This window comes from Pongo pygmaeus, chromosome 19, assembly GCF_028885625.2.
Source record: "Pongo pygmaeus isolate AG05252 chromosome 19, NHGRI_mPonPyg2-v2.0_pri, whole genome shotgun sequence".
In the NCBI taxonomy this organism is placed as follows: domain Eukaryota; kingdom Metazoa; phylum Chordata; class Mammalia; order Primates; family Hominidae; genus Pongo; species Pongo pygmaeus.
Window position 1 is genome coordinate 69,124,001 of NC_072392.2, and position 24,430 is coordinate 69,148,430.

Genomic DNA, 24,430 nt, shown 5'->3' on the forward strand with positions numbered 1-24,430 from the left:
GTGACCAGACTTCTGCTTGTGGCTAGCCACAGGTAAACTGAGTGCTATTTATATTCTCCTGCTTGGTGGAGGAGGTGGGAGAGATCATCTGGGAGCCACAACACAGCTGTTTGAACAGCCCTTTGACTTTGTGCCTTTTTTTTTTTTTCTAATTATCTTGCCCCAAGTAATAGCATGGGTTCTGAGCTTTCAATTTAGCTGAGTGATCAGTAGCCATCTCTTATTTACCCTTTAATAGTTGGGGAATTCTAGAACTAGAGGAGGCCCAAACTCATCTGGGTACAGTCTCCTGTCTTCAAGGGTAAATACTGAGACAGCTGGGGACGTGTAATGATCTCTTCCTGGGGCTGTTCAGAGGCAGATTCTAGCCACCCTCATTCAACCTTTTATCTATCTAGCTAGACTCCCTCTTATTCTAACTAAAGCCTTTTTACTGTCCTTCATGTTTGCACCTGCAAGGAAGACTACCAATAAATTCTAATTCATTTTCCTTCCCCCTTGGGATCAAGCTACCCTCCGTTTAGCCATTTTTACCTCTGTCTCTGGGATCTCTCTGGTTTCTGCATTCCTTTTGAAGAGCAATCATGACAAACGGATGTTGAGGGGCCACTTGGCTGTGTATATCTGAGGTTATATCCCACTCCAGCCATGTTTCTGGACTTATAGGAAGCTCTTAATTCTGCCTATAGTCTTGGTCTTGCTCCTGGGATGACATGACACTTCTTAATTTAGTTTAGTGTCTCTTTCACTTAGTATCTTGATTCTACCTTGCATTAACTTACATCTTGTGAGTTTCAGTTCCTTTCCTCAGCCTTATCCATGCTTTTATTCCTTGCCTACCTTCAGTCCCCCAAATTAGAAGTCTAGTGACCCAGTTGAATTTGGCTATAACCTGTCAATGTTGAAATGCTAAAGGGTTTAGGTCCTTGCTGAGGAGTGATTTGAATTTGTCTTCCTAAATGAAGCCAGTATTTTTTTTTCTTACAACTTTATTTTGGAAAATTTCAAACCTACAGGAAAGTTAGAAGCACAATGTCTACCTATTTATCTTTCACCTAGACTCATTGATAACTTTTGCCATAATGGTCTCATCTCTCTTTTCTCCTTCTGTTTATGTATATGTGTGTCTAGACATACCTACATATGCACATATGTACATCCATATGCACTTTTTTGGGTGCACAATTTGACAATAAGTTGCAAATATCATGACATTTGTCACTTCATAACAGTGGCATCTCCTGAGAATAAAAACATCCTTCTCCATAATCATAATACCATCATTATACCTAATGAAATGACATCATCTATTAGGTTGGTGCAAAAGTAATTGTGGCTTTGCCAAAGGCAAAAATGGACTAGAGATGTCGTTTAGTCCATTTTCAAATTTCCCCTTGATGGCTCTTTTGTTTTTGATCAGAACCCAGCCAAAGTCCCCTTTTGGTTATGTCTGTTTTAAAAGTCTCTCAATCTGGAACTACTTCCCACTCCTGTTTCTTTGTTTTGCTGTATTTGTTTTTTGTGACTAACATTTTGAAAACATGTCAATTGTCTCTGGTTGTCCCACACTGGATTTTTCTGTTTCCTCATGGTGGTATCTAACTTGCTCCTCTATCCCCTGTATTTCCTGTAAATCGGAAGTTAGAGCTGGGGCCTGATTAGATTCAGGTTAAACATTTCTGACAAGAACATCTCATGGATAAAGCTATGTACTTCATAAAATGTTACTTTAGGAGATACATAATGCCAGAATGTCCACTGCTAGTCAGGCTCAGTTGGATCACTTGAGGTGGTATGGTAGCCCCCAGGCTATAAAAGTACACTATTCTCTTTGTAAGTGGTTTCTGGGTAATACTTTGGGATTATATAAATCTTCTGTTCCCTATGACCTTTGGCCCAGTGGTGTTGGCATCTGTTGACAGCTCTTCCTGATAGAGATACTACTCTGGGAGTTGCATAAAGCCAGTTCTGAATTAACACTAATAGATGTGAGTGTTGACATGAGCAGTTCAAAAGAAGAATAACCAAAAAATTGTCTTTTGGCCTTTGAAATCACTGGAGGGAAGGCAACAAAATGGGGCCATCAAATTCTGTCAATGTTTGTAGGTTTTTCACTTGAGTATGAGTTGCTAAAACATATACCATCAGCCCTCTGTATCTGTGGGTTCTGTATCTGTGGGTTCTACCAACTGAGTATCAAAAATACTTGGAAAAAATTGTACAGACTTATTTTTTCTTGTTTTTTTTTTTTTTTTTTTTTTTTGGACAGAGTCTCACTCTGTCTCCCAGGCTAGAGTGCAGTGATGCGATCACAGCTCACTGCAGCTTTGACTTCCTTGGCTCAAGCAATCTTCACACCTCAGCCTCCAGAGTAGCTGGGCCTACAGGCACATACCACTAAATTTAAAAATTTTTTAAATTTTTTGTGGAGATCTGGTCTCTTTATGTTGCCCAGGCTGGTCTCAAACTCCTAGGCTCAAGAGATCCTCCTGCCCCAGTCTCCCAAAGTGCTGGGATGACAGTAGTGAGCCACCATGCCTGGTTTCTTGTCATTATTTCTTAAATAATACAGTATGACAACTATTTATATAGCATTTACATTATATTAGGTATTATAAGTAATCTAGAGAGAAAGTGTGGGATTGCAGGGAGGCCGGGCAAGGTGGCTCACACCTATAATCCCAGCACTTTGGGAGGCCAAGGCAGGAGAATCGCTTGAGCCCAGGAGTTCAAGACCAGCCTAGGCAACATAGGGAGATCCTGTCTTTACAAAAAATTTAGAAATTAGCTAGGCAAAGTAGTTCGCACCTGTTGTCCCAGCTACCCGGGAGGCTGAGGTGGGTCATGCCTGTAATCCCAGCACTTTGCAAGGCCAAGGAGGGAGAATCACTTGAGCCCAGGAGTTTGAGGTTGCAATGAACTATGATCATGCCACTGCACTCCAGCCTGGGCAACAGAGCAAAACCCCGAATCAAAAGAAAATAAATAAACAAATAATAAAGTATTCGGGAGGATGTGCATAGGTCATATGCAAATACTACGCTATTTTATATGAGGGACTTGAGCATCCATAGCTTTTGGTATCTGCAGGAGGACCTGAAACCAATCCCCCATGGATACTGAGTGATGACTGTATGCTGCTATCTGGCAGTTTGTTTTAAGTCAGGGAGAAGGCAAGCTGAATGGAGCCAAAAATAAGTCATGGTTTGTTCATAAAGCAGAAATTATTTTGATTATCCGAAAGTTATCTCTAATCCTGTTCTGATTTCCTTTTCCTTCTTTCACTTGCTTTCTACCTTCCCTCACTGGAAAAGGGACCCCCTCCCCCAACCTTTTTTTTTTTTAAGACCGGGTCTCACTGTCACCCAGGCTGGAGTGCAGTGGCACAATCATAGCTCACTGCAGCCTCAACCTCTCGGGCTCAAGCAATCCTCCCAACCTCAGCCTCCCAAGTAGCCGGGACTAACAGGCATGTCATGCCACCATGCCAGCTAATAAAAATTTTTTTCTTTTTTGTTTTTATTTTTTATTTTTTTATTTTTTTGAGACAGAGTCTCACTCTGTTGCCCAGGCTGGAGTGCAGTGGCGCGATCTCGGCTCACTGCAAGCTCCACCTCCCGGGTTCATGCCATTCTGCCTCAGCCTCCCAAGTAGCTGGGACTACAGGCACCCGTCACCATGCTGAGCTAATTTTTTTGTATTTTTAGTAGAGACGGGGTTTTGCTGTGTTAGCCAGGATGGTCTCGATCTCCTGACCTCATGATCCGCCCGCCTCAGCCTCCCAAAGTGCTGGGATTACAGGCGTGAGCCACCGTGCCCGGCCTATTTTTTCTTTTTTGTGGAGGTGGAGTCTCGCTATGTTGCCCAGGCCAGTCTCAAGCTCCTGGACTCAAGTGATTCTCCTGCCTTGGCCTCCCAAAGTGCTAGACTTACTGGTAGAAGCCACCACTCCTGGCCAATCCCTGATTTTTAAATTGTTCTCTTCCTACCTTGGCCCCCGCACCATGCCCAATGGGTATACTAGTGTTCCTGAGACCCAGGTGTGATCATCCTGGTTTCTAGCAAGGGAAAGGAATAGACCCTTCCAACCCATGGAGTAGTTCCTGAACCAAGGGTGCCAGGAGGTCATGACATAGTTGAGTCTGATAACAAAACACAGGGTAGGAAATGTACTTTCAGAAATCTTCTGTTTGGGTAATAAAAGGTCTCAGTTTGCTCTATGACCTTGGAGAAATCAGTTCACCTGTCTACATAGGGATGTATCATAGGCCCTGCATCACCTTGGAAACTCAGCCCTCTCTTCCATAAGAGAATTCATGAGCTTGTGGGGGTGCACATATCCATAACAGAAATCAGAGTACAGTTTCAATCATGGTTGTCGTCTTGTAAGACTTTTTGTCTTTGAACTTCCCTAATCTTTGTTTTTCATTCACCTTACTTAAAACACTATCTAAGAGCTGACTGGGCTTCATGATTTCTTTCCTACTTGATGGGAATCAGATTCCTGTGAGAAGTGAAGATACAAAGGGTTTATGCCTGTCCTTTGAGTTTAAAACAGCCTTCCAGAAACCCATCACTCCCAAATAACCATGGAGTAAGGATTTTTTTTTTAGAGATAGGGGCTAGGCTATGTGCTATTTATGCTATTCTTGCAAAGGCCATGTAGATCCCAAAGGAAAGTATGTTCCAATCAGTAACTGCTAGTGTTTTGTTTTAAGAATGTTGAAATCCTACGGAGCTCCTCTTCAGAGAATTCAGATAAAAGGTGAAAAGTTCACACCACTTCCTTTTCTTTTAACTGCAGCTTCTTAAGAATTGAACAAATGTCTAAGTAACTGCTGTCTACTCTTTTTATATACACACATAGACTTTGGGTTCACCCTTTTTCTCCTTACTGTTACAAAGAGCCAATGTATTCCTTATTTTTTTCCCACAATGACATCTCCAGAAGGGTTTCTCTTGGCCTGTCTCTCCAGCTGCCTACAGATGTGGTCTGCATCTTGGGAAGTCGGACACACAGCCAGAAATGCTTTCAGTGGCTCTCACTTAAGCTGTACACTTAAATATGGAGTCAGTAATTAATTGAGAGCCTGGCTGAGAAGTTTTTCATGTGTGTACAAATATCGTCACTCTTTTTTTCATTTGGGGTAGTCTTATTGGTAGGGATAACATGGGATATTATCATTTTTCTTCTTTCTTTCTAATGTAGTTTCTTTAGTTTCTTCTACCTGTTAAGGATAGCTATTGAAAGAAGTGTTGTTTAAAGAAGTGTTTGGAGCTCCAGATTTAATTTTTTCAGCTGGGATGGATGGGGTCTCCTTGGGCTTTCCAAGGAGGGCTTCTAACTCTTGTACAGTCATATTGGAAATTTCAGTTTCGCCACAACTTCCCCACAAAACCCACCCATCCCTAGTTAAGCAGTTAAGCAGCACTGGACCACAGGGAGCTCAGAAGACGGCCTGCCCTGTTTAATCCCAACAAATGTGCTGAAATAGAAAAATAATCCCTGTGAAGCTGCTAGGAGGAACTTCCCGTGCTTACTGCAAATCTGTTATTGGGGAAATGTTTAGAAATTCTGAATTTCTGTTTTACTCTGCTCTTCTACTCCAGATTAACATTTCCCTCTAACAGAAATGCTGTATCACAACTAGGACAGGACAGGACAGGACAGGATCTGTTCCTCCTGTGTCTAACCATGCTGCTCTGACCCTGCCTGCTTCTCCTCCTTAAGTGAAGATCACTGACTGAAAAAAAACAGGTTGTAGAAAAGCATGTATAATATGACCTCATTTTACTAAAAATACATATGCAGGCTCGTGCATGGAGAGAGATCAGGATTGGTGAGCAAAGTGGTGATCTCTGAGTGCGGGCATGCGTAGTTGGTCATTTTCAGTTTTTGTTTATCTGCATTTTCTTCTTCTAACGTGCATAGTTTCTGTTATTATAATAAGTTATTTTGTCTTTAAGGGGAGAGGTGAGATAAAAAATAAAAATAAAAAAAGCAAAAAACAGGGGAAATGAGAAGACTAGTGCTAATAATGCTTCAAGTCTTGATGCCATGAGAAAATGACTCATAACTTGTTTGTTGAACCAGCTAGTTGTTGAGTTTTTGCCATGTGTAAGATCTCATTGGCTGCCTCTCTGATTTTCCTTCTGTAGTCCTTCTTGGGTATTTTGGGATAACTACGATGGGTGGAGAGTAGCCTTGTCTTTATTTCACAGGCTTTTCTCTCCTATATCACCCCAAAGATAGTGAAATAAGTGGAGCACGCCCCCTAGATGCCCAGCCAGAACCCACTGGTCAGGGGCTCGTTTCCCCTTGTAAATTGCTAAGCCTCTACCCCACAGTCTATCTCTGGTCGCGCTGAGAAGAGCAGCCACAATGCCTCAGTTCCTGCATTATCTACTGTCTTTCCTCTAATGCCATTCCTGCCCTTCTTCTAAGAGCTGTCACCCTTCTCCTTTAGGTACCTGTGGGGGAGATATGCTGGTGTGGCCAGACCTGAGCTGGTTTTCAGCAAGGGATATTGGGAATAGCAGAGACAAATTGGTGGTCCTTCTGAAGAAGCATTTCCTGGGGGAGTATCCCCTAGGGGTCGTGCCTGGTAGCCTGGCACTTAGAGATAATTTGCATCAGCCTTGCTCACTTCAATCTCATCAGCAGGTTCTTGTCTTACTCCTCCAGTGTTTATCACAGACAGATGGCTCGTAGTGAGTGCTCAAAATCTGCTTACCAGGCTGGGTGCAGTGGCTCACGCCTGTAATCCCAACACTTTGGGAGGCCAAGGTGGGCGGATCACAAGGTCAGAAGATCAAGACCATCCTGGCTAACACGGTGAAACCCCGTCTCTACTAAAAATACAAAAAATTATCTGGGCACGGTGGCGGGCGCCTGTAGTCCCAGCTACTCAGGAGGCTGAGGCAGGAGAATGGCGTGAACCCTGGAGGCTGAGCTTGCAGTGAGCTGAGATCGCGCCACTGCACTCCAGCCTGAGGGACAAGAGTGAGACTCCGTCTCAAAAAAAAAAAAATCTGCTTACCAAAGGCATCAGTCTGCTGCAGTGTGCCAGGCCCATCTTTTGCTCTGGGTTCATTGTCTTATCTGCCGTTTGTGTGCCTTCCGCCATGTCGACTTTCCCCCAACAGGCAGATACTTGACCTCTGGCCCTCTCCACTCATAGCTCCCTCTCTCTAAAGCCATACTAGTGTAGCATTTGTGAGACAGGACCAAGTGGCTCTGGAAGATAGCACCTAAGGCTTCTTATCTCCTGTGTGTGCTGTTTTGTTTTGTTTTTTCCATTTGCCGTTCCCCAAGAACCAAAGCATCCGCCACTGCTCAGCTGCATGGTGAAATGGCCTGGCCTGGTGCCAGGGTGCTTCACCAGGTGGTTGGGCTGTGGAGGCTGCTGCATGCGATGGGCTGATAATACCCCATGGTGCTGTAAACAGGACACTCCACCCTCCTGCAGCCACCCAGCCGGTGCCCCAACAGCCTGCTCCTTTGTCATGGCCTGTCATGATATGGGCTTCTCTTCTCTGATAGGGAAGCCTATTGTCGTATTTCCCTCCCCTATTTCCTAAATCTGAGAGGGGTACTTTCCAGAAATGAAACCAGTTCATCTTCCAACCACAAGCAACCGTTGTGACTTCTCAATGCTGCTTCTCCTTTAACAATAATCACACAAGTGCAGGGCAGAACCCAATGCCCAGATCTTTCTGGTATGCCCATGGAGGATAAACCCAAGAGCGTCTATCTCAACTAGGCTCACCTAGAAGATTTCTTAGGGGACATTCTCTATTGAGGTCAATCTCATTGGGCAGCAGAACTTAAATGTTGACCTGAAGCTGCTGATGCTCCGGTCTGCAAGCAGCTTTGTGTTCTACCCTGCATCACTTATTCCTGGGTTAGACTGTCACTAGTAAAGGAAAGGGCTTTGACATTAAAAATGGGCATCTTCCCAGGGGCCCAGGAGAGTGTAGGCCTACGGATAGAGGGGCTAGGGTTTACTCTGCACGTCTTTGGGTAGTCTCCTCTTTCCGGACTCCTTCACCTATACCTTCAATCCTAAAGGACATTAATTGATTTGACATAATCTTCCTAACTAAGGCTTTAAAGCGTATTTGCATCTCTTCATTTCTTTATAACATCCCTCAGAGGTAACTTAGGCCAGAGGGAGAGCAAGCCCAGTGAGGTTGGGTGGCGTTGGCTGTAGTCAGACCTACCCTCCCACCTCTTAGCTCCTACTAGATATCGGGGTGGCCACGCTGCACCAGCCTGCAGCCCCTTCAAGGATGGCACGAGACATGTCATTGTCTCATTTTGGCTTTGGTTTGTGTTGCATTTGGGGGAAGTTTGACACCTTGGTTTAGCCCTTAACCAATTTTGATGTCCAAAGAAGCAGGTGCTTGCCAAACCACTTGCCAGGAGGTTTGTGAAATAAGTGGTAGTTTTTTTTAAACTATTAAAATCTAATTTTTTAAAAAAGTCCCCTCCCTTATTTCCAAGGCTTAAAGGAAATATGGTATTTTAGTCTCCTCAAAAGAGCTGGGACATGCCAAGAATTTGGAGAGTTGGGAGGGTAGTGGAGCCTTGTTAAGGGCTCTGAGACAGAAGGTAATTCTGTCATCTCATGGCCAGTGAGGCACTGTGCCAGCACCCTGCGCCAGGATGTGGCCTCTGTGGAAATAAGGCTGAGGCCCAGCTGTCTCTTCATTTAAGGAGAAGAAACTGAGGCAAGTCCTCCTGTTTGATTTAGATGTAGTAAGATCCTTGCATATCTGCCAGGGGAGAGGGAGTCAGGGGCTGCAGATTCTGGATTGGGGGTTCCTTGGTTTCTCCTCAATCCTTTCCCCTCCCTCCTTTTTTCCCCTTTTTATTTCTTTTCTGCTATTTGTGTGACATTTTTTGTATGTGGAGGAACAAGTCAGGACCCACGGAGTCCAGAGTCTTAATGGATAACTGGTCAGAGGGAGCCGGAACGAATGTAGAGTTTACCAAAATGCGTTGGTTGGATTCTCACATCACATTCCAGGAATTTGGGTGCTCCCCAGCCCTGTGAGTACTGGGAGCAAAGTACCACCTATGATTATTGTCCTAGAGATTGGATTCATTGAATAGGGTAGGATATGAAGAGTGATGGAAACTAATATAAAATGGGTTAAAGTTATCCCTAGGAGATAATAGAGTCCTTTACTTCAAGTTTCAAAGGCTTCCTCAAGAAACAAACAAAAGCAAAACAAAAAATAGGTCATTGGAGACAATAGGATTGGGCCTGCCATCTCCTCCGTTAGGTGCTAAAAAGAAGCTATTAATAAAAAAGCAATTAATCCTCCAGGTGTCTAGGCAGGTGTCCCAGAAGCCTCAGAGGGTGTCCCTGATAGAAGAGGGATGTGAGCCTCAGTGAGTAGTTGGAAGACTGATTTAAGAGGAAGGAGGCTTGGATTTAGATCTGGGACTGCTGCTGACTTACAGAGTGAAGGAGTCTAATCAGAGACTAAGCTTCTTTGTGCCTTAGTCTTCCTTAACAGTCTTTCCCTATCCCCTTTTACGGCTGACAGGAGAGTAAAAGATTACAGCACACCAAAGTACTTTGTGGGGATGGGGCAAAACTTGAAAGCACAACGTAAACACGAGATAGCTTTAGGGTCCCAGTAAGGAAAGAATCTAAAAGAGATTTTTGCAGGGACTTCAGATGAGGGCATGGGAGAAGCAGCTCCAGGAAACCTTTCTCCTCTCACTTATCCCTCAGCCTTGGAGTCCTACTCCTTTTCCTTCAAAACAGTGATGAAGCAGCCTTTAGGATTATGAGATCCTACCCCTTATGCCAATCACTCGCTCGTCCATGGCCTCTTTGGTTATCTGTCATGTAATTTTGTAAATCCGCTTTCCAGAGTCCCTGCCTCGTCACTGGACTCTAATAGACAGTTTTGGAGGCCCATAGGACAGCATTTTAGCCTGAGCTGGCTGCTGATGTGGGTCAGAAGCTCCCAGAAATATCTGGATTGCTATCTTTTGATTTTAAACCCAGGTTAGGAAAATGAGTGGTTGAAATGCTGGTGTAGAGATAAAGTTGTGCCTTGAACCCAGCGTGCCTGTCACCAACTTACTAGGCAGCAAGGTTGCAGGAAGGGTAAGAAAGAGGTTGGGCCTTCCTGAGCCTCAGAGAGAGAAAAAAGACAAGCAGCTATGGGATCTTTACTCCAAGTGGGTGTGTTGAACACGCATGCAAAGTCAGAACCCGTGGTAAAAGCAGAGCCAGTTGACCCTTCTTGTGAAGGTTTTTCAATTTTATTCAAATATTAGATGCCTGCCAATTGCCAGCCCTATGCTTTAGACATTGTGGGGGATACACAGAGCCTGCCCTTGGCCTCAGGCTGTTTATTATCTAGGAGTTACAAATACCCTATTCCTCAAGAGAAAGTGCTCATTACTAGAAGAGTACAAAGTACTGAGGAAACAGACAATTCCAAGACATTCTTCCAGGGGATTCCAGTGGATGCAGAAGGCTTGGTGGAGTGGAGGCAGTAAAGTTGGCCCTGACAGATGAACAGATTTTAACCCTGGGCCCATGCAAAATCTCAGAGGAGGGAAGGCTTGGGACATGGGTGGGAAATGGTATGCAGTATAGTTTGAGATTTAGTGACCTTAAGGAAGAGTGAGGTATAAAGGACAGGTAAGTGGGACCAGAACATGAAGGCTTTACCTCTATCTTTGAAAGAGAGCCTTTGGGCCGGGTACAGTGGCTCACATCTGTAATCCCAGCACTTTGGGAGGCTGAGGCGAGCGGATCACGAGGTCAGGAGGTCGAGACCATGGTGAAACCCCGTCTCTACTAAAAATATAAAAAAATTAGCCGGGCATGGTGGCGGGTGCCTGTAGTCCCAGCTATTTGGGAGGCTGAGGCAGGAGAATGGCGTGAACCCAGGAGGCGGAGCTTGCAGTAAGCCGAGCTTGTGCCACTGCACTCCAGCCTGGGTGACAAAGCGAGACTCCGTCTCAAAAAAAAAAAGAAAGAGAGCCTTTGAAGAGGTTTAACCTAGGAATGTTAAGATCATTTAAAATGATGTGTTTTACGTCAATATATATTGATTTGGAAAGATGTTTATAAGGTAAAAACATAAAACAATACATACAGTATAATCCCATTTTAAATTGTAAAGCATATATATACACACACACATACACACACACACAGAAGAGGTAAGACCTGTAAGTTTATATTTCTCATAACATTGGTTATTTCTGGATGTTGAGAGTTGAGGGTTTTTTTCTGTTTGTTTATATTTATATATTTCCTGACTTTTCCACAGTTCACACTTACTACTGTTGTAGTTATAAATTATTCACTTGTTTTAAATAAGCACATATACGATGGCTGAGTGAGATGATATAGAACTATGCCAGGGATTAGATAAAAACACAGAGTAAAAGTTGGCCATATAGTAACATTTTTGATATCCAAATTGGAGAGGAATCCCTCAAATGCTCAAAAATATAGGAATGGGTCGGGTGTGGTGGCTCACGCCTGTAATCCCAGCACTTTGGGAGGCCAAGGCAGGAAGATCACTTGAGCCCAGGAGTTCAAGACCAGCCTGGGCAACACAGTGAGACCCTGACTCAAAAAATAAAAAGACAAAAATACGAGAATGGCTAAGCAAACTAGTGTACATCAACCTGGAGGAATATTATACAGTCTTTTAAAATAACAAATATGTAGATTGTTAATACATGGGAAAAGGTATATGAAATAGGTGGAATCAAGCAGAACATAATATAGCACATTTCCTATTGATCACAACTATGGCAAAATGTATGTAAATGCTTCAATGAATTTGGAGAATGGAGGTAGTGTTGTTGGTGTCTTTTTTTTTTGAGACGGAATCCTGCTCTGTTGCCCAGGCTGGAGTGCAGTGGCGTGATCTCAGCTCACTGCAGCCTCTGCTTCCCGGGTTCAAGCAATTCTCCTGTCTCAGCCTCCCAAGTAGCTGGGATTACAGGTGCGCACCACCACGCCCAGCTAATTTTTGTATTTTTAGTGGAAATGAGGGTTCACCGTATTGGTCAGTTAGTGTCCTTTTTTTTATTGTAGTAAAATATATACTTACTATTTTAACCATAAAAACTTATGTTCACTGGCATTACATACATTTACAATGTTGTGCAACCATAACCAGGGTCCATTTCCAGAACCTGAATTTCGTCATCTCAAACAGAGACTGTATATCCATTAAACAATAACTCCTACTCCCCCTGCTCCTCCTAAGCCCTTGGTAAAGTCTATTCTATTTTTTTGTCCCTATGAATTTGCCTATTCTAGATACCTCAAGAAAAACACAATATTTGTCCTTTTGTCTTGCTTACTTAACTCAGCATCATCCGTATTGTAGCGTGTGTCAGAATTGCCTTCCTTTTGAAGACTGAATAGTATTCCACAGTATGGATGTGCTGCATTTGTTTATCCATTTCTCCATTCGTGGATGCTCGGGTTGCTCCCACCTTTTGGCTATTGTGAAAGATGCTTCAAGTCCCTGCTGTCGGTTCTTTGTCGATATATACCTAGGAGTGGAATTGCTGGGTCATATGGTAATTCTATGTTTCACTTTTTGAGGAACTGCCAACCTCTTAGTGTCTTTTTTTTTCTTTTTTTTTCTTTTTTTTTAATTAATTAATTAATTTATTTTTTGAGACAGAGTCTCGCTCTTTCGCCCAGGCTGGACTGCAGTGGCGCTGTCTCGGCTCACTGCAAGCTCCGCTTCCCGGGTTCACGCCATTCTCCTGCCTCAGCCTCCCGAGTAGCTGGGACTACAGGCGCCCGCCACCAAGCCTGGGTAATTTTTTTGTTTGTTTTTAGAGACGGGGTTTCACCGTGTTAGCCAGGTCTCGATCTCCTGACCTCGTGATCCGCCCGCCTCGGCATCCCAAAGTGCTGGGATTACAGGTGTGAGCCACCGCGCCCGGCCCTAGTGTCTTTTTAATATAAAGTTCTTCAGGTTTATTTATACCTATAGCTCCCAGTTCTTTTTGCTGTGCTAAATACACTTGAATTATTAAGGAATTACTACAGATGTGAAAGCGTTTTGTTCTGTTTAAATGAAACAGCCTTTATAGATCTTTTTTTTTTTTTTTTTTTTTTTTTTGAGACAGTCTCGCTCTGTTGTCCAGGCTGGAGTGCAGTGGTGCGATCTCGGCTCACTGCAAGCCCTGCCTCCTGGGTTCACACCATTCTCCTGCCTCAGCCTCCCGAGTAGCTGGGACTACAGGTGCCTGCCACCACGCCTGGCCAATTTTTTTGTATTTTTAGTGGAGACGAGGTTTCACCATGTTAGCTAGGATGGTCTCAATCTCCTGACCTCATGATCCACCTGCCTCGGCCTCCCAAAGTGCTGGGGTTACAGGCATAAGCCACCATGCCCGGCCATAGATCTTAAAATAGTAGAGTGTTTTGAATGTGGCCATGGAAAACAGGGTCAACTTAGATGATTGCAACTTCCAAATGATTCCAGTACCCTTACATTTTATCCACAGTTTCAACTTTTACCTCCTTCTAGAAAGCTTTAACCAAAGTAAAAATAAATGAATGGATTTATTTATTTAATTTATTTTTTGAGACAGAGTCTTCCTCTGTTACCCAGGCTGGAGTGCAGTGGTGCCATCTTGGCTCACTGCAGCCTCCACCTCCCAGGTTCAACCAATTCTCATGCCTCAGCCTCCTGAGTAGCTGGGATTACAGGCACTCGCCACCACACCCAGCTAATTTTTGTATTTTTAGTAGAGACGGGGTTTCACCATGTTAGCCAGGCTGGTCTCAAACTCCTGACCTCAAGTGATCTGCCCACCTCCCAAAGTGCTGGGATTACAAGCATGAGCCACCACCACCCGGCCTATGAATGGATTTATAATTGCTTTATTTTTGTCCCATTTAGATAGAAGTCAGAGACAGAGGAGAGAACCAAAAAACTTGGATGTTTCCATAAACTAGATTCCTCAATCCTCAATAATTGAAGGTAGTTCCAGTATGTCAGCCACCGGGGTTCCCTGGGGAGCTAACCAGTCCTGAAGGAAGTATGAAGAGGAAGAGGAGGTCTTCAGTTAAGGGGATGAATTTGTGCAGTGCCTAAGCCCTACAAAGGTGCTGGAGGGAGGAAGAAGGGCAGGAGATAAAAGATGGAAGAAAATTTGTTTTTTATCCACTTAGAGTTTTATCTTTAATGATGGGAAACAGTGCTGCTCTCAGGAAACTCAGTGTGGAGATCTAGAAGTTCACGGTTCATAGTCCATTAGGAGCAGGAAAAAGATAGAGGACATTTATAAAGTAACGTCCAAGTCCAAAGTAAAATGGTATAAATTGTTTCCCATGATAAAGGCTGGCTGCGTAGGTCAGGAAGGCTCTTGTCAGACCATATGTGCTGTTTCAGGCTGCTTCAAATTCTTTTAGGACAGTGGTGGATATGAGTGAAGACGGGGCAGGCAGGCCACATCTCTTAGAAGAGGAAGGTGACTGCCACGTCTCCTTCCTCCATGCTGATGGCAAGGTGTGCGGGCTGTGTTCTCTTGCAGCCAGCGTCCCATGCTCGGTGGCCCCAGAAAAGTCAGTGTGTAGGCCTCAGCCACTTCAGGTCCGGCGTACATTCTCCCTGGACACCATCCTCAGCTCCTACCTTCTGGGCCAGTGGCCACGAGATGCTGATGGGGCCTTCACCTGCTGCACCAATGACAAGGCCACCCAGGTAATGAAGCTCTCTCCTGATGGGATAAGGGATAAGGATGGGGCGGGAGAGCTGGCTGAGGAGGCCTTTGGTCTTCCTCAAGTCATTGCGATGATTTGTCTTGGGTTTTGGTCATACATATTATCTATGTAATGTTTTATCTTCTTAAGACAGAGTTTCCTTTTGTCACCTGGGCTGGAATGCAGTGGTGCGGTCCTGGCTCACTGCAACCTCTGCCTCCCGGGTTCAGGTGATTCTCGTGCCTCATCCTCCCAAGTGGCTGGGATTACAGGTGCCTGCCACCACGCCCTGCTAATTTACCACCCCGTTTTTCTTTGTAAACTTATACAGAAATGAGTTTGCATTCCACCTGCCTGGTGGAAGAGAGAAGTCAATCTGGGTTTTTCAGTTTAGCTTTGAGTATTTGTGTCAGGGTAATCAACAGCTGACTTTAGAGTTTATTCTAGCTTTTTAAAAAAATGAGATTTAGGCCGGGTGCAGTGGCTCACGCCTATAATCTCAGCACTTTCAGAGGCCTAGACAGGCAGATCACCTGAGGTCAAGAGTTTGAAACCAGCCTGGCTAACATGGTGAAACCCCGTCTCTACTAAAAATACAAAAATTAGCTGGGTGTGGTGGTGGGCGCCTGCAGTCCCAGCTACTCGGGAGGCTGAGGTGGGAGAATCGCTTGAACCTTGGAGGGAGAGGTTGCAGTGAGCTGAGATCGCACCATTGCATTCCATCCTGGGTGACAGAGCAAGACTCCGTCTCAAAAAAAAAAAAAAAAAAAATGAGATTTACCTTGCTAAAATTAAACCAAGGCCAACATTCTATTGAGTTTGTATTTCCCAAAGAAGTGACCAAAAAGTACGCTGAGCCAGAATAGATCCCATTGGAGCCATAGGAATGGAGTTCTCAGATAATGGAGAATTCTTCCTTGCCAGCAGCCCCGACTGGGATTTCAGTGTACCCATTCAAGGACTGGGGAGCCAGCTTCCTCTCTTTCAGTATTTTCATTAAGACAGTCTTTTCATTAAGAATCCCAGGCTTGGAAAGAATCTCTGCAGATCATCCAGTTCATTTATCAATTTTTGGATAAGCTAGCATCGGCCTGAGCACGAACGTATCTCATATGTGAAATTATACAGACATTTCTTAATCTGATTCAGGACTTCATTCTTAGCAGCTAAGTTGTTAAGAGTCAAATCTCCCTTTTGATGCAGTTTAAACGCACTCTTGTTCATCTTCGGAGCAAATGAGTTATTTCGAGATAGGCAGAAACAGGGTGGCTAGGACATGAGGGTCCGAGTCAGCCCTTCACCCTGGGGGACATCGGGCAAGTCAGCTATTCCTTTGCAAACTGGGTGGAGAGTGGCTGGTCTGCCTCTGTGTAGGTGGCATGATGGCCAAATGACACGTGAAAGTGCTTGGTACCTCTTTTGACCACATCATGTCAGTTTCTTTCCTTTATTTATTTTGTTAATGCGATCCATTTTCAAATGTTGTTAGTGAATGTTTGAATGCCCAGTACTGTTCTTGGCATGTTGGAATGAAGAATAAGGAAATGAGGACAAGATTTGGCCTCCATGAGTCTGGATTCCAGTTCTATGAGGGCCAGTAAACAGACAGCCAAGGGATGAGATGGAGCCAAATATCTGGCAAAATTTAAAAAAGGGGAATTCTCATGGGAATACCCCACCTTGAATCAACAAGAATTTGCTGCAGTTAAAATCATGGCCCTCTTTGGATCTACAAATAGACTGTGAAAGGAGAATACCCTCCAGGAAGGAGAGAGAGTAGGCTTCCTTCCTGGGAGCCCTGGGCACTGCCATTCCCTTTATCCTTTGGAAAAGGCAAGTAGGATAAATTATGCTTCCTCCTCACAGGCCTGGGAGCACACATAACTTTGTCTTTTGATGGGAGTGCTTAGTTCAAATATGTTTGTAGTCAAGGAGGGCTTCTTGGAGGAACAGGACTTGAGATTCCTTTGAGTGTGTAAGCTCATTATTGCATCCCTGTTTGTCAGATGGCAGGCTTCTGTGTAGCCCACCTATTTCTGACTCTGTCATTTCCTGCTTTCAGCCTTCTAGGAAGTCACCATCCCACTCCTCAGATAGCTTTCTCTTTGTCAACTGAAGGCAGGGTTGGCCTCAGATGTTCCCTGGCTGGGTTTAGAGGCATGGGCCCTAGGCTGTGTGTTTTTGCTCAGGCTCCAGCTGCAGGCCAGATCTTTTATATAACAAGTCTGGGCTTCTTGCCACAGCAAGACAGAGGTCAGCGATGAGCCTCCGTGGGTCTGGCAAGGCCAAGCCATGCAGCTTTCCTCTTTCCCTGGGATGGGCTCCAGCCCTCGAGGAACTCTTAGCAACCTGTCAATATTGTGGCCGCAGTCAGGAGGTGGAGAATGCTGATCAACCTAGGCATCCAAACCAAAATATGCACTTTACTCATCTTTCATTCCTGGTCTTCTGGGAATTTGCTGCTTCTAGGTTTTGGGCTCCATTCAAATTCCTGCTTAAGCCCCCTGGCCTGGTCCAAGCTACCCTCTTCAACACTAGTATTACACTGTGGAGGTCTGAGGCTCACCTGACATATTCCTAAGTAACTGGTGTTCCTTTCCTATTGAGTACTAGGATATCACCCAGAAAGGACTGGAGAGGAAGGAGAGGTTTGACTGGGAAGGTATGAAGGTGTCTGGAGAGGGGAAGAGGGAAGGGAGGGTGGCAGGATCTACCAAAGTCCTTGAAAGCTTTCAAGCTGTTAAAAATGGACTAATACAGCCAGGCACGGTGGCTCACACCTGTAATCCCAGCACTTTGGGAGGCCGAGGTGGGCGGATCACGAGGTCAGGAGATCAAGACCATCCTGGCCAACATGGTGAAACTCCATCTCTACTAAAAATACAAAAATTAGCTGGGCATGGTGGCTCACGTCTGTAGTCCCAGCTACTTGGGAGGCTGAGACAGGAGAATCGCTTGAACCCGGGAGGCAGAGGTTGCAATAAACTGAGATCATGCCACTGCACTCCAGCCTGGCAACACAGTGAGACTCTGTGTCAAAAAAAAAAAAAAGACTAATGCCAGAACCTTTTCCCAATTGCCTTAAGCTGGGGGTGGGGCTGTTCCTACCCCGTCCTTACCTTTTGCCCTTTCTCTTCTAGTCATGGTTATGTAGTAGTTATTTTCTGCGGCATCCTCCCTCACTGGTGGGCACTCACTACTACTGTCCTACTTGCCTAACCTCCCTCCACCAAGAGCCAGCAGCCCTGGCATTCCCAGGGCATGCCTTCCAGTGAGGTCAGCAGCTGCAGTTATGGTTCAGGCTAAGCAGCTCCTTCCTCTGAATCCCTGAGAGGAGACCAGGGCCCTGCCCATTGCAAGCCAGCTTCAGATATAGGCAGCAAGCCTGGGACACCTGCTGTCTAGATAGCCGGGCATGCTATCTTGAGGCTTTTTCACAGAGTAGAAGATGGAGCGAAAAGTTCTCAGTTCTTGAATATAGCCCAGTAGTGCCAACAATCTCATCCTAGTATCTCCTTCCTCGTTGTGTTTTAAACTCTTAGGTGGTTACAAAGGATTGTCCTCAGGCCATTTACAGTCAGACATGGAGAACTGGGTTACCTAAATATTTGGGGCAAGGAAAGAGGAAGGGTGTGGGATATATGTTATTTGTGATATTGGTTGTTTTTGGGAGGAGGATGTGTGAACATGGTAATTGAGGAAGAAGTGCTTCGGAGATGCTGCATGTTTTGAGCGGTGGGAGAGATGACCAGGCCAGTTGGTAAACTAGAGCTGGCCACCGATTGCTTTGTGTTGGCCACTCCTAGTGGCTGGGCCCAGGCCAGGGTGGGTGAGAGCAGTACATGCCGGTGGCTGCAGTTACCCCTCTCCCTTCTTGCTGTGCAAACCTTTGAGTCTTCGTGTACTTTTCTGGAGGGAGGAAGTGGTCTCATCACAGCTGGAATGACTGTTTGAGCAAAGTTCCCCTGTTGGTCTCATCCTGCTGACGGACAGGACTCTGGGTACCTGTGCTGCCTAGCCCAGCCCCCCATTCTACTCATTCTCAGCCCCATTCCCTCTGCATTCCCCAGGTAAGGTGGGGAAGCTTCTATGATAGGATATTTTTTTCTTTAGCCCCTACTTACCCTTTAGAAAAAAAAAAAAGCTTCAGTCTTGACAAACCACATGGAGTGTGAGGAAGGCCAGAGGTGAAGGTGGGCATGCTCACTGGGAAGACTTCTCTTCCTGTGTCTTTCCCCTACCTGTGTACTATCCTCCCTGTTTTCCCAAGCCAGTGCCCCAACAGTGATGACACACAATTCAGTCTGACCATCATGGACCTTTTAAAAATGTTTTTCTTTGTGGGTGTGGGGGCCTGGGCACACTGCCTGTTTTCCAGATTGGCGATCAGGACCAGTTGTTCAGCATAGTTTGACAACAGTACCGAACATTTGAAAATGGGGCCATGTTGGAAAATCTGAGGGTTGCATAGTCACGGTAGGGCCAGAGATGGTGGCCTTGGCCACTTGCAGCCAGTTTTCAGTGCTGACCAGAAGACCACCCTCAGAGCCTTTTCTGGCCTTTTTGTTTGGCCACAGACCTAAGGGACTGATTCCCTGCAGAATTTCAGTTGAACACGTGGTCCTGATGGTCCACACCAGGCCAGGCACCATGCTGCTTGACGGTCCCGTGCAGGGATAGTGGGTTACGTTCCCAGGGCCTAGCCCAGCTCCATACATGGAGCTTACTCAGGTGCCAAGGTCACTGGAGACTGTGAGGGCCAGGACTTTCCTGCCTGTGGTCATGGAGTCTAGGTAGAAACTTTTGGGCTGGAGGCTGAGAGATTCCAGTTTGGAAGGTTTTCAGCTTCATCCTGCCCCTCCTTCTCATTATATTAGATGGCTCTTTGAGAAACTGTCCTCCACCCCCATGCCCAGCTGTCCTTCCACATGTTGCTCTGGGACCTCAATCCCAGGCAAGGCTTCCTTGGTCTGGCCACGTCCAGTTTTGCATAACCTAAGTATCATCTGCACAGCTGGCCCATGCCACTCATGGTCAGAAGCTACCCTACTTGTCCCTCAGCTGCTCACCCTGGGCCAGGGTGTCAAATCTGTTCCAGTGCATGACTCCCCCTGACAAACAACTTTTTGTTCTTTTTCTTTTTGGAGACAGAGTCTCGCCCTGTCGCCCAAGCTGGAGTGCAGTGGCTTGATTTTGGCTCACTGCAACCTCCGCCTCCCAGCTTTAAGCAATTCTCCTGCCTCAGCCTCCCAAGTAGCTGGGATTACAGGCATGTGCAACCATGCCCGGCCAATTGTTTTGTATTTTTAGTAGAGACGGGGTTTCACCATGTTGACCAGGCTGGTCTTGAACTCCTGACCTCAAGTGATCTGAACGGCCTGCTTCAGCCTCCCAAAGTGCTGGGATTACAGGCATGAGTCACTGCGCCTGGAGACAAACATGACTTTTTGGTCTGCTGAGCTCTAGCTCTACCCCGCTTCCAAAGGGTCATCTAGAATGACTGAGCAGCATGGTGTGACCCCTGTTGTGGCCAGAGGTTAGTTTTTTCTTTTTCTTTTTTCTTTTTTTTTTTTCTTTTGAGACAGGGTCTCGCTCTGTTGCCCAGGCTGGAGTGCAGTGGTATTATCATGACTCACTGCAGCCTCGAACTCTGGGCGCAAGTGGTCCTCCTGCCTCAGCCTCCGTAGTAGCTAGGACGACAGATACACACCACCATAACTGGATAATTTAAAATTATTTCTTTTATAGAGATAGGGTCTCACTATGTTGACCAGGCTGGTTTTGAACTCCTGGCCTCAAGGAATCCTCCTGCCTTGGCCTCCCAAGGTGCTGGGATTACAGGCATGAGCCACTGCACCTGGCCAGGTTAGCTTTTTGAAGGGGAGCTTTTCTTACCTGTGACTCTATGGTGAGACTCAGAAGAGGAGTCCTATCCAACCTTGGACACGGTCCCCACTCTGGGTACTCCCAGTTTAGGAGGGACTATAGTCAACACCTGTGTACACTTCTGCCTTGAGAATACTCGATGTCGGGTGGGCGCAGTGGCTAATGCCTGTAATCTCAGCACTTTAGGAGGCTGAGGCGGGCAGATCACCTTAGGTCAGGAGTTCGAGACCAGTCTGACCAACATGGTGAAACCCCATCTCTACTACAAATACAAAATTAGTCAGGCGTGGTAGCACATGCCTGTAATCCCAGCTACTTGGGAGGCTGAGGCAGGATAATCGCTTGAACCCGTGAGGCAGAGGTTTCAGTGAGCCAAGATCGCGCCATTGCACACCAGCCTGGGCAACAAGAGTGAAACTCCCATTTCAAAAAAAAAAAAAGAATACTCAGTGTCAGCATGTCAACAACTTCAAACACAGGATAACCTACTGCATTAGGTTTCTGAGGCTGCTTTAACAAATTACCTCAAACTTAGTGGCTTAACACCACAGAAATGTATTATTTCACAGTTCTGGAGACCAGAAGTCCAAGTTCTGTTTCACTGGGCTGAGATCAAGGTGTTGGCAGGGCCATTCTCTCCCAGGAGGCTCCTGGGGAGAGTCTGTTCCTTGCACTTCTAGCTTCTGGTGGCTGCTGGCACTCCTTGGCTTGCAGCCACATCACTCAAGTCTCTGCCTCTGTGGTCATATCGCTTTATCCTCTTCAGTGTGCATACATCTAATCTCCCTCTGCCTCTTTCTTATTTAAGGACATTTGTAATGGTATTTAGGGTCCACCCAGATAATCTTGGATAATCTCAAGATCCTTAATACATCTGCAAAAACTTTACTATACAAGGTAACATTTATAGGTTCCTCAACTTTGAGGAGCCGTTTTTTTAACCTGTCACTGCATCTCCTGACACACTCTGCTCCAGCCACACTGGCCTCTTTATCATTCTCAAACATGCCAGGCTCATTGCCACCACAGGGCCTTTGCACTGTCTGTTCCCTCTGTCTGGATTACTCTTACCTCAGATACCCACATGACTCACTCCCTCACCTCCTTCGTGTTTTTATTCAGATGTTACTTTTTCATTGGGGGCCTCCCTGACATCTCCAATTGTATCCCCCACCCAGCATTCCTATCCTTTTTCTTTGGTGTATTTTTCTCCTTGGCACTTATCACTGTTTAAACTGTCTCCCCAATAAGAACATAAACTCAGACGGGACAAGTATTTGTGTTGTTTTGTACATGGTTGTATGGCCAGTGCCTGAAACAGTACCGGGCACACAGTGTACATTCAGCCACTATTTGTTGATTGCACGAATGATGTACACTCAGAGCCCATCTGCAAGGAGGAGACACAGAGCAGAAGAGCAGTCAGCCTGAGGCAGACAAGTTAGGAAAGGCTCCCTGACAAAAAGAATGGGAATAGTTGGCCGGGCAGGCCGTCTTAGATTGGGAGACCAGGCTTGGAGGTTGGGGGTAAGGTAAGAAAAAGGAGAGGGAAATGGGTTTGCTTGGGAGGACAGAGAGCCAAAGATGGAGCGCCCGTGGGATGAAGGGTCAGATGGTGAATTCTATGGCCAGGGGTTGGGTGTTGACACAAAGGAATGGCCTTAGTAGTATAGTCTACACAGAGAAGGCAGTGGTTGGTGGAAGACGTTGCAGAGCGGAGAGAGGTGGGGTCCCTTGGATTGAGAGAGGAGATGACCCTAGCTGCTATGATTTTCCCCTTTCTTTTTCTTTTCTTTTTTTTCTTTTTTCTTTCTTTCTTTCTTTTTTTTTTCTTGAGACAGTCTTGCTCTGTCACCCAGGCTTGGAGTGCAGTGGTGCAATCTCAACTCACTGCAACCTCTATCTCTTGAGTTCAAGCAATTCTCGTGCCTCAGCCACCTGAATAGCTGGGATTACAGGTGCCCAGTTAATTTTTCTATTTTTAGTAGAGACGGGGTTTCACCATGTTTGCCAGGCTGGTCTCGAACTCTTGACCTCAAGTGATCCACCCGCCTCAGTCTCCCAAAGTGTTGGGATTACAGGCATGAGCCACCACCCCCAGCCTCACATCCTTTTTAAGTCCTGTGCTAGCCTGCATTTCTCTTTCCACCCTCTCGCATATCCCAGAAGAAAGGTACTTGAAGAGTTTGCAAGAGATATTAGTAGTACCTGTGGCAGCCTGAATGTGGCTGTTTTTTCCTCTGTGTTACCACCCACCTGTGAGTACAGTATCTTCCCTGAGGTAGGGAAATGGGCAGAACGGTCCCTTTAGTTTTGTCATCCCTCTACAGCCTCTGCCACCTTCCAGGGACAACAGGTTTGCGTGGGGGGTGCGGGGCCCAGCTTTGATTAGCAGAGGTGGTCATCTTTAGAGTTGGTCCTGGAGCCTTGAGGAGAGGATCCTTTGTGTGTCTGCTGGGTCAAGGTGGCTGGGAGAGATGGGCTTCCTCACTTTTCAGTGCATGCACCAGCCTTTTCTGAGGCTTTGTCTGGTAGCACCCTGGTTTAGAGAGACATGGGCATTTGGAAGTAGCTTTCCATATACTGACAGAGCCAGTATATGGCTTTAGGGTTTATGCTGAAGATTTGGGCCTGAAGGATGTGCTGTCTGCCTTTTTCCTAAAGAAGGGAATTGTGGGGACATGGATCTCTGGATGCTTTATTTAGCATTTGTAGATTCCTCTGTTACCTATTTACTCGTGATGCTCATCAGAACAAGAAAATTAGGGCAGTTGTCTCACCCTGGCTATGTTGCATGGCCCAGTAAAGGTGCTGATCCATGAGCAGCTGGGAGAAGGAAGAGCCAGGGAGCCCCAATCCCCAGTGGCCCCTCTCCACTGCAGCTGTCACATACGGCCGGCCGTCTGCTCTCACAAGCTTGCTCAGACTCCCCCGCCGAGCTCCTCTTAGCAGCTGTTGGGTGGCGAGTAGTTGGGTTTTTTTCCCCGTCCTCCCCCTTTTCTGTTTGCAACAACCTCTCGGGGGAGGTCAGCAGATCTCTTGGAGGAGACAGTTCCCAGGCCCTCATGTTTTTGGCAGCCTGTGCTTGTGCACAGAAGTTAGAGAGAAACTGGTTCCACTGGAGCCTTCCCCCTTGGGCCCCTCCCTTGGAATGGAAGTAGGGATACTGGTGGTGGGGAGGGATCTGGGCCTCTTTGGCTTCATGCTTAGAGCCAACAGCTTCCTCCCTTGGGTCGGGGCTCAGGAAGTAGTCCTGCAGCTCTCCCTTTCTCCATCTTGGACACTCTGTCTTCGGTGCAGCAAGGGAGAGGAGATGCAGACTGAGGGCCCTGTTTTTATGAGGGCTGGGCAGGCCCGGGAGGAAAAGGAGTGATAAGGCCAAGAGGAATCAGGAATCAGGGCTGGATTCAGAACTGTGGCTCTCTCCTTTCTGAAAATGTCTCCTTCCTGCTTATTTGCAGCGGGGGCGGGGGTCAGGGGAGCAACACTTTATTCCATGTGCAGGGAAAAATGAAGCACTGCACCATACAGGAGTCCCCTGCTTTGGTCAGGGGACTATGTTGACCTTTTTCCTGTTTTACCGGTTAATAATCCCTTAATGCACTCCTATATATTAACTTGTTTTTATTAGGCTCCCAGGAGCCTGGGCCTGTGCTAGACATGTAGAGGGCGAGAGAATAAAGAGTGCCAGTGATTCCCTGAGCCTGAGCCTATATTCTCTTGGAGCTGGTTGGGATAGGAGTGGCAATACTTGTCCTCACCACTGAGGATCAGCTGGAATAACTGGGATATCATACATGTATAGCACTCAGAAAAGA

At 46.0% G+C, this 24,430-nt stretch overlaps 1 protein-coding gene across 3 annotated transcripts in view; it reads left to right on the forward strand.

Moving 5' to 3' along the window:
- FAM117A (family with sequence similarity 117 member A) overlaps nt 1-24,430 on the forward strand; it is a 53,839-nt gene that overhangs the window by 16,836 nt on the left and 12,573 nt on the right. For all 3 annotated transcript variants that reach the window (XM_063655929.1, XM_063655928.1, XM_054456538.2), the window contains exon 2: nt 14,558-14,727. In XM_063655929.1, coding sequence (XP_063511999.1) covers nt 14,558-14,727 — 170 coding nt within the window. The remainder of the gene's footprint in view (nt 1-14,557; nt 14,728-24,430) is intronic.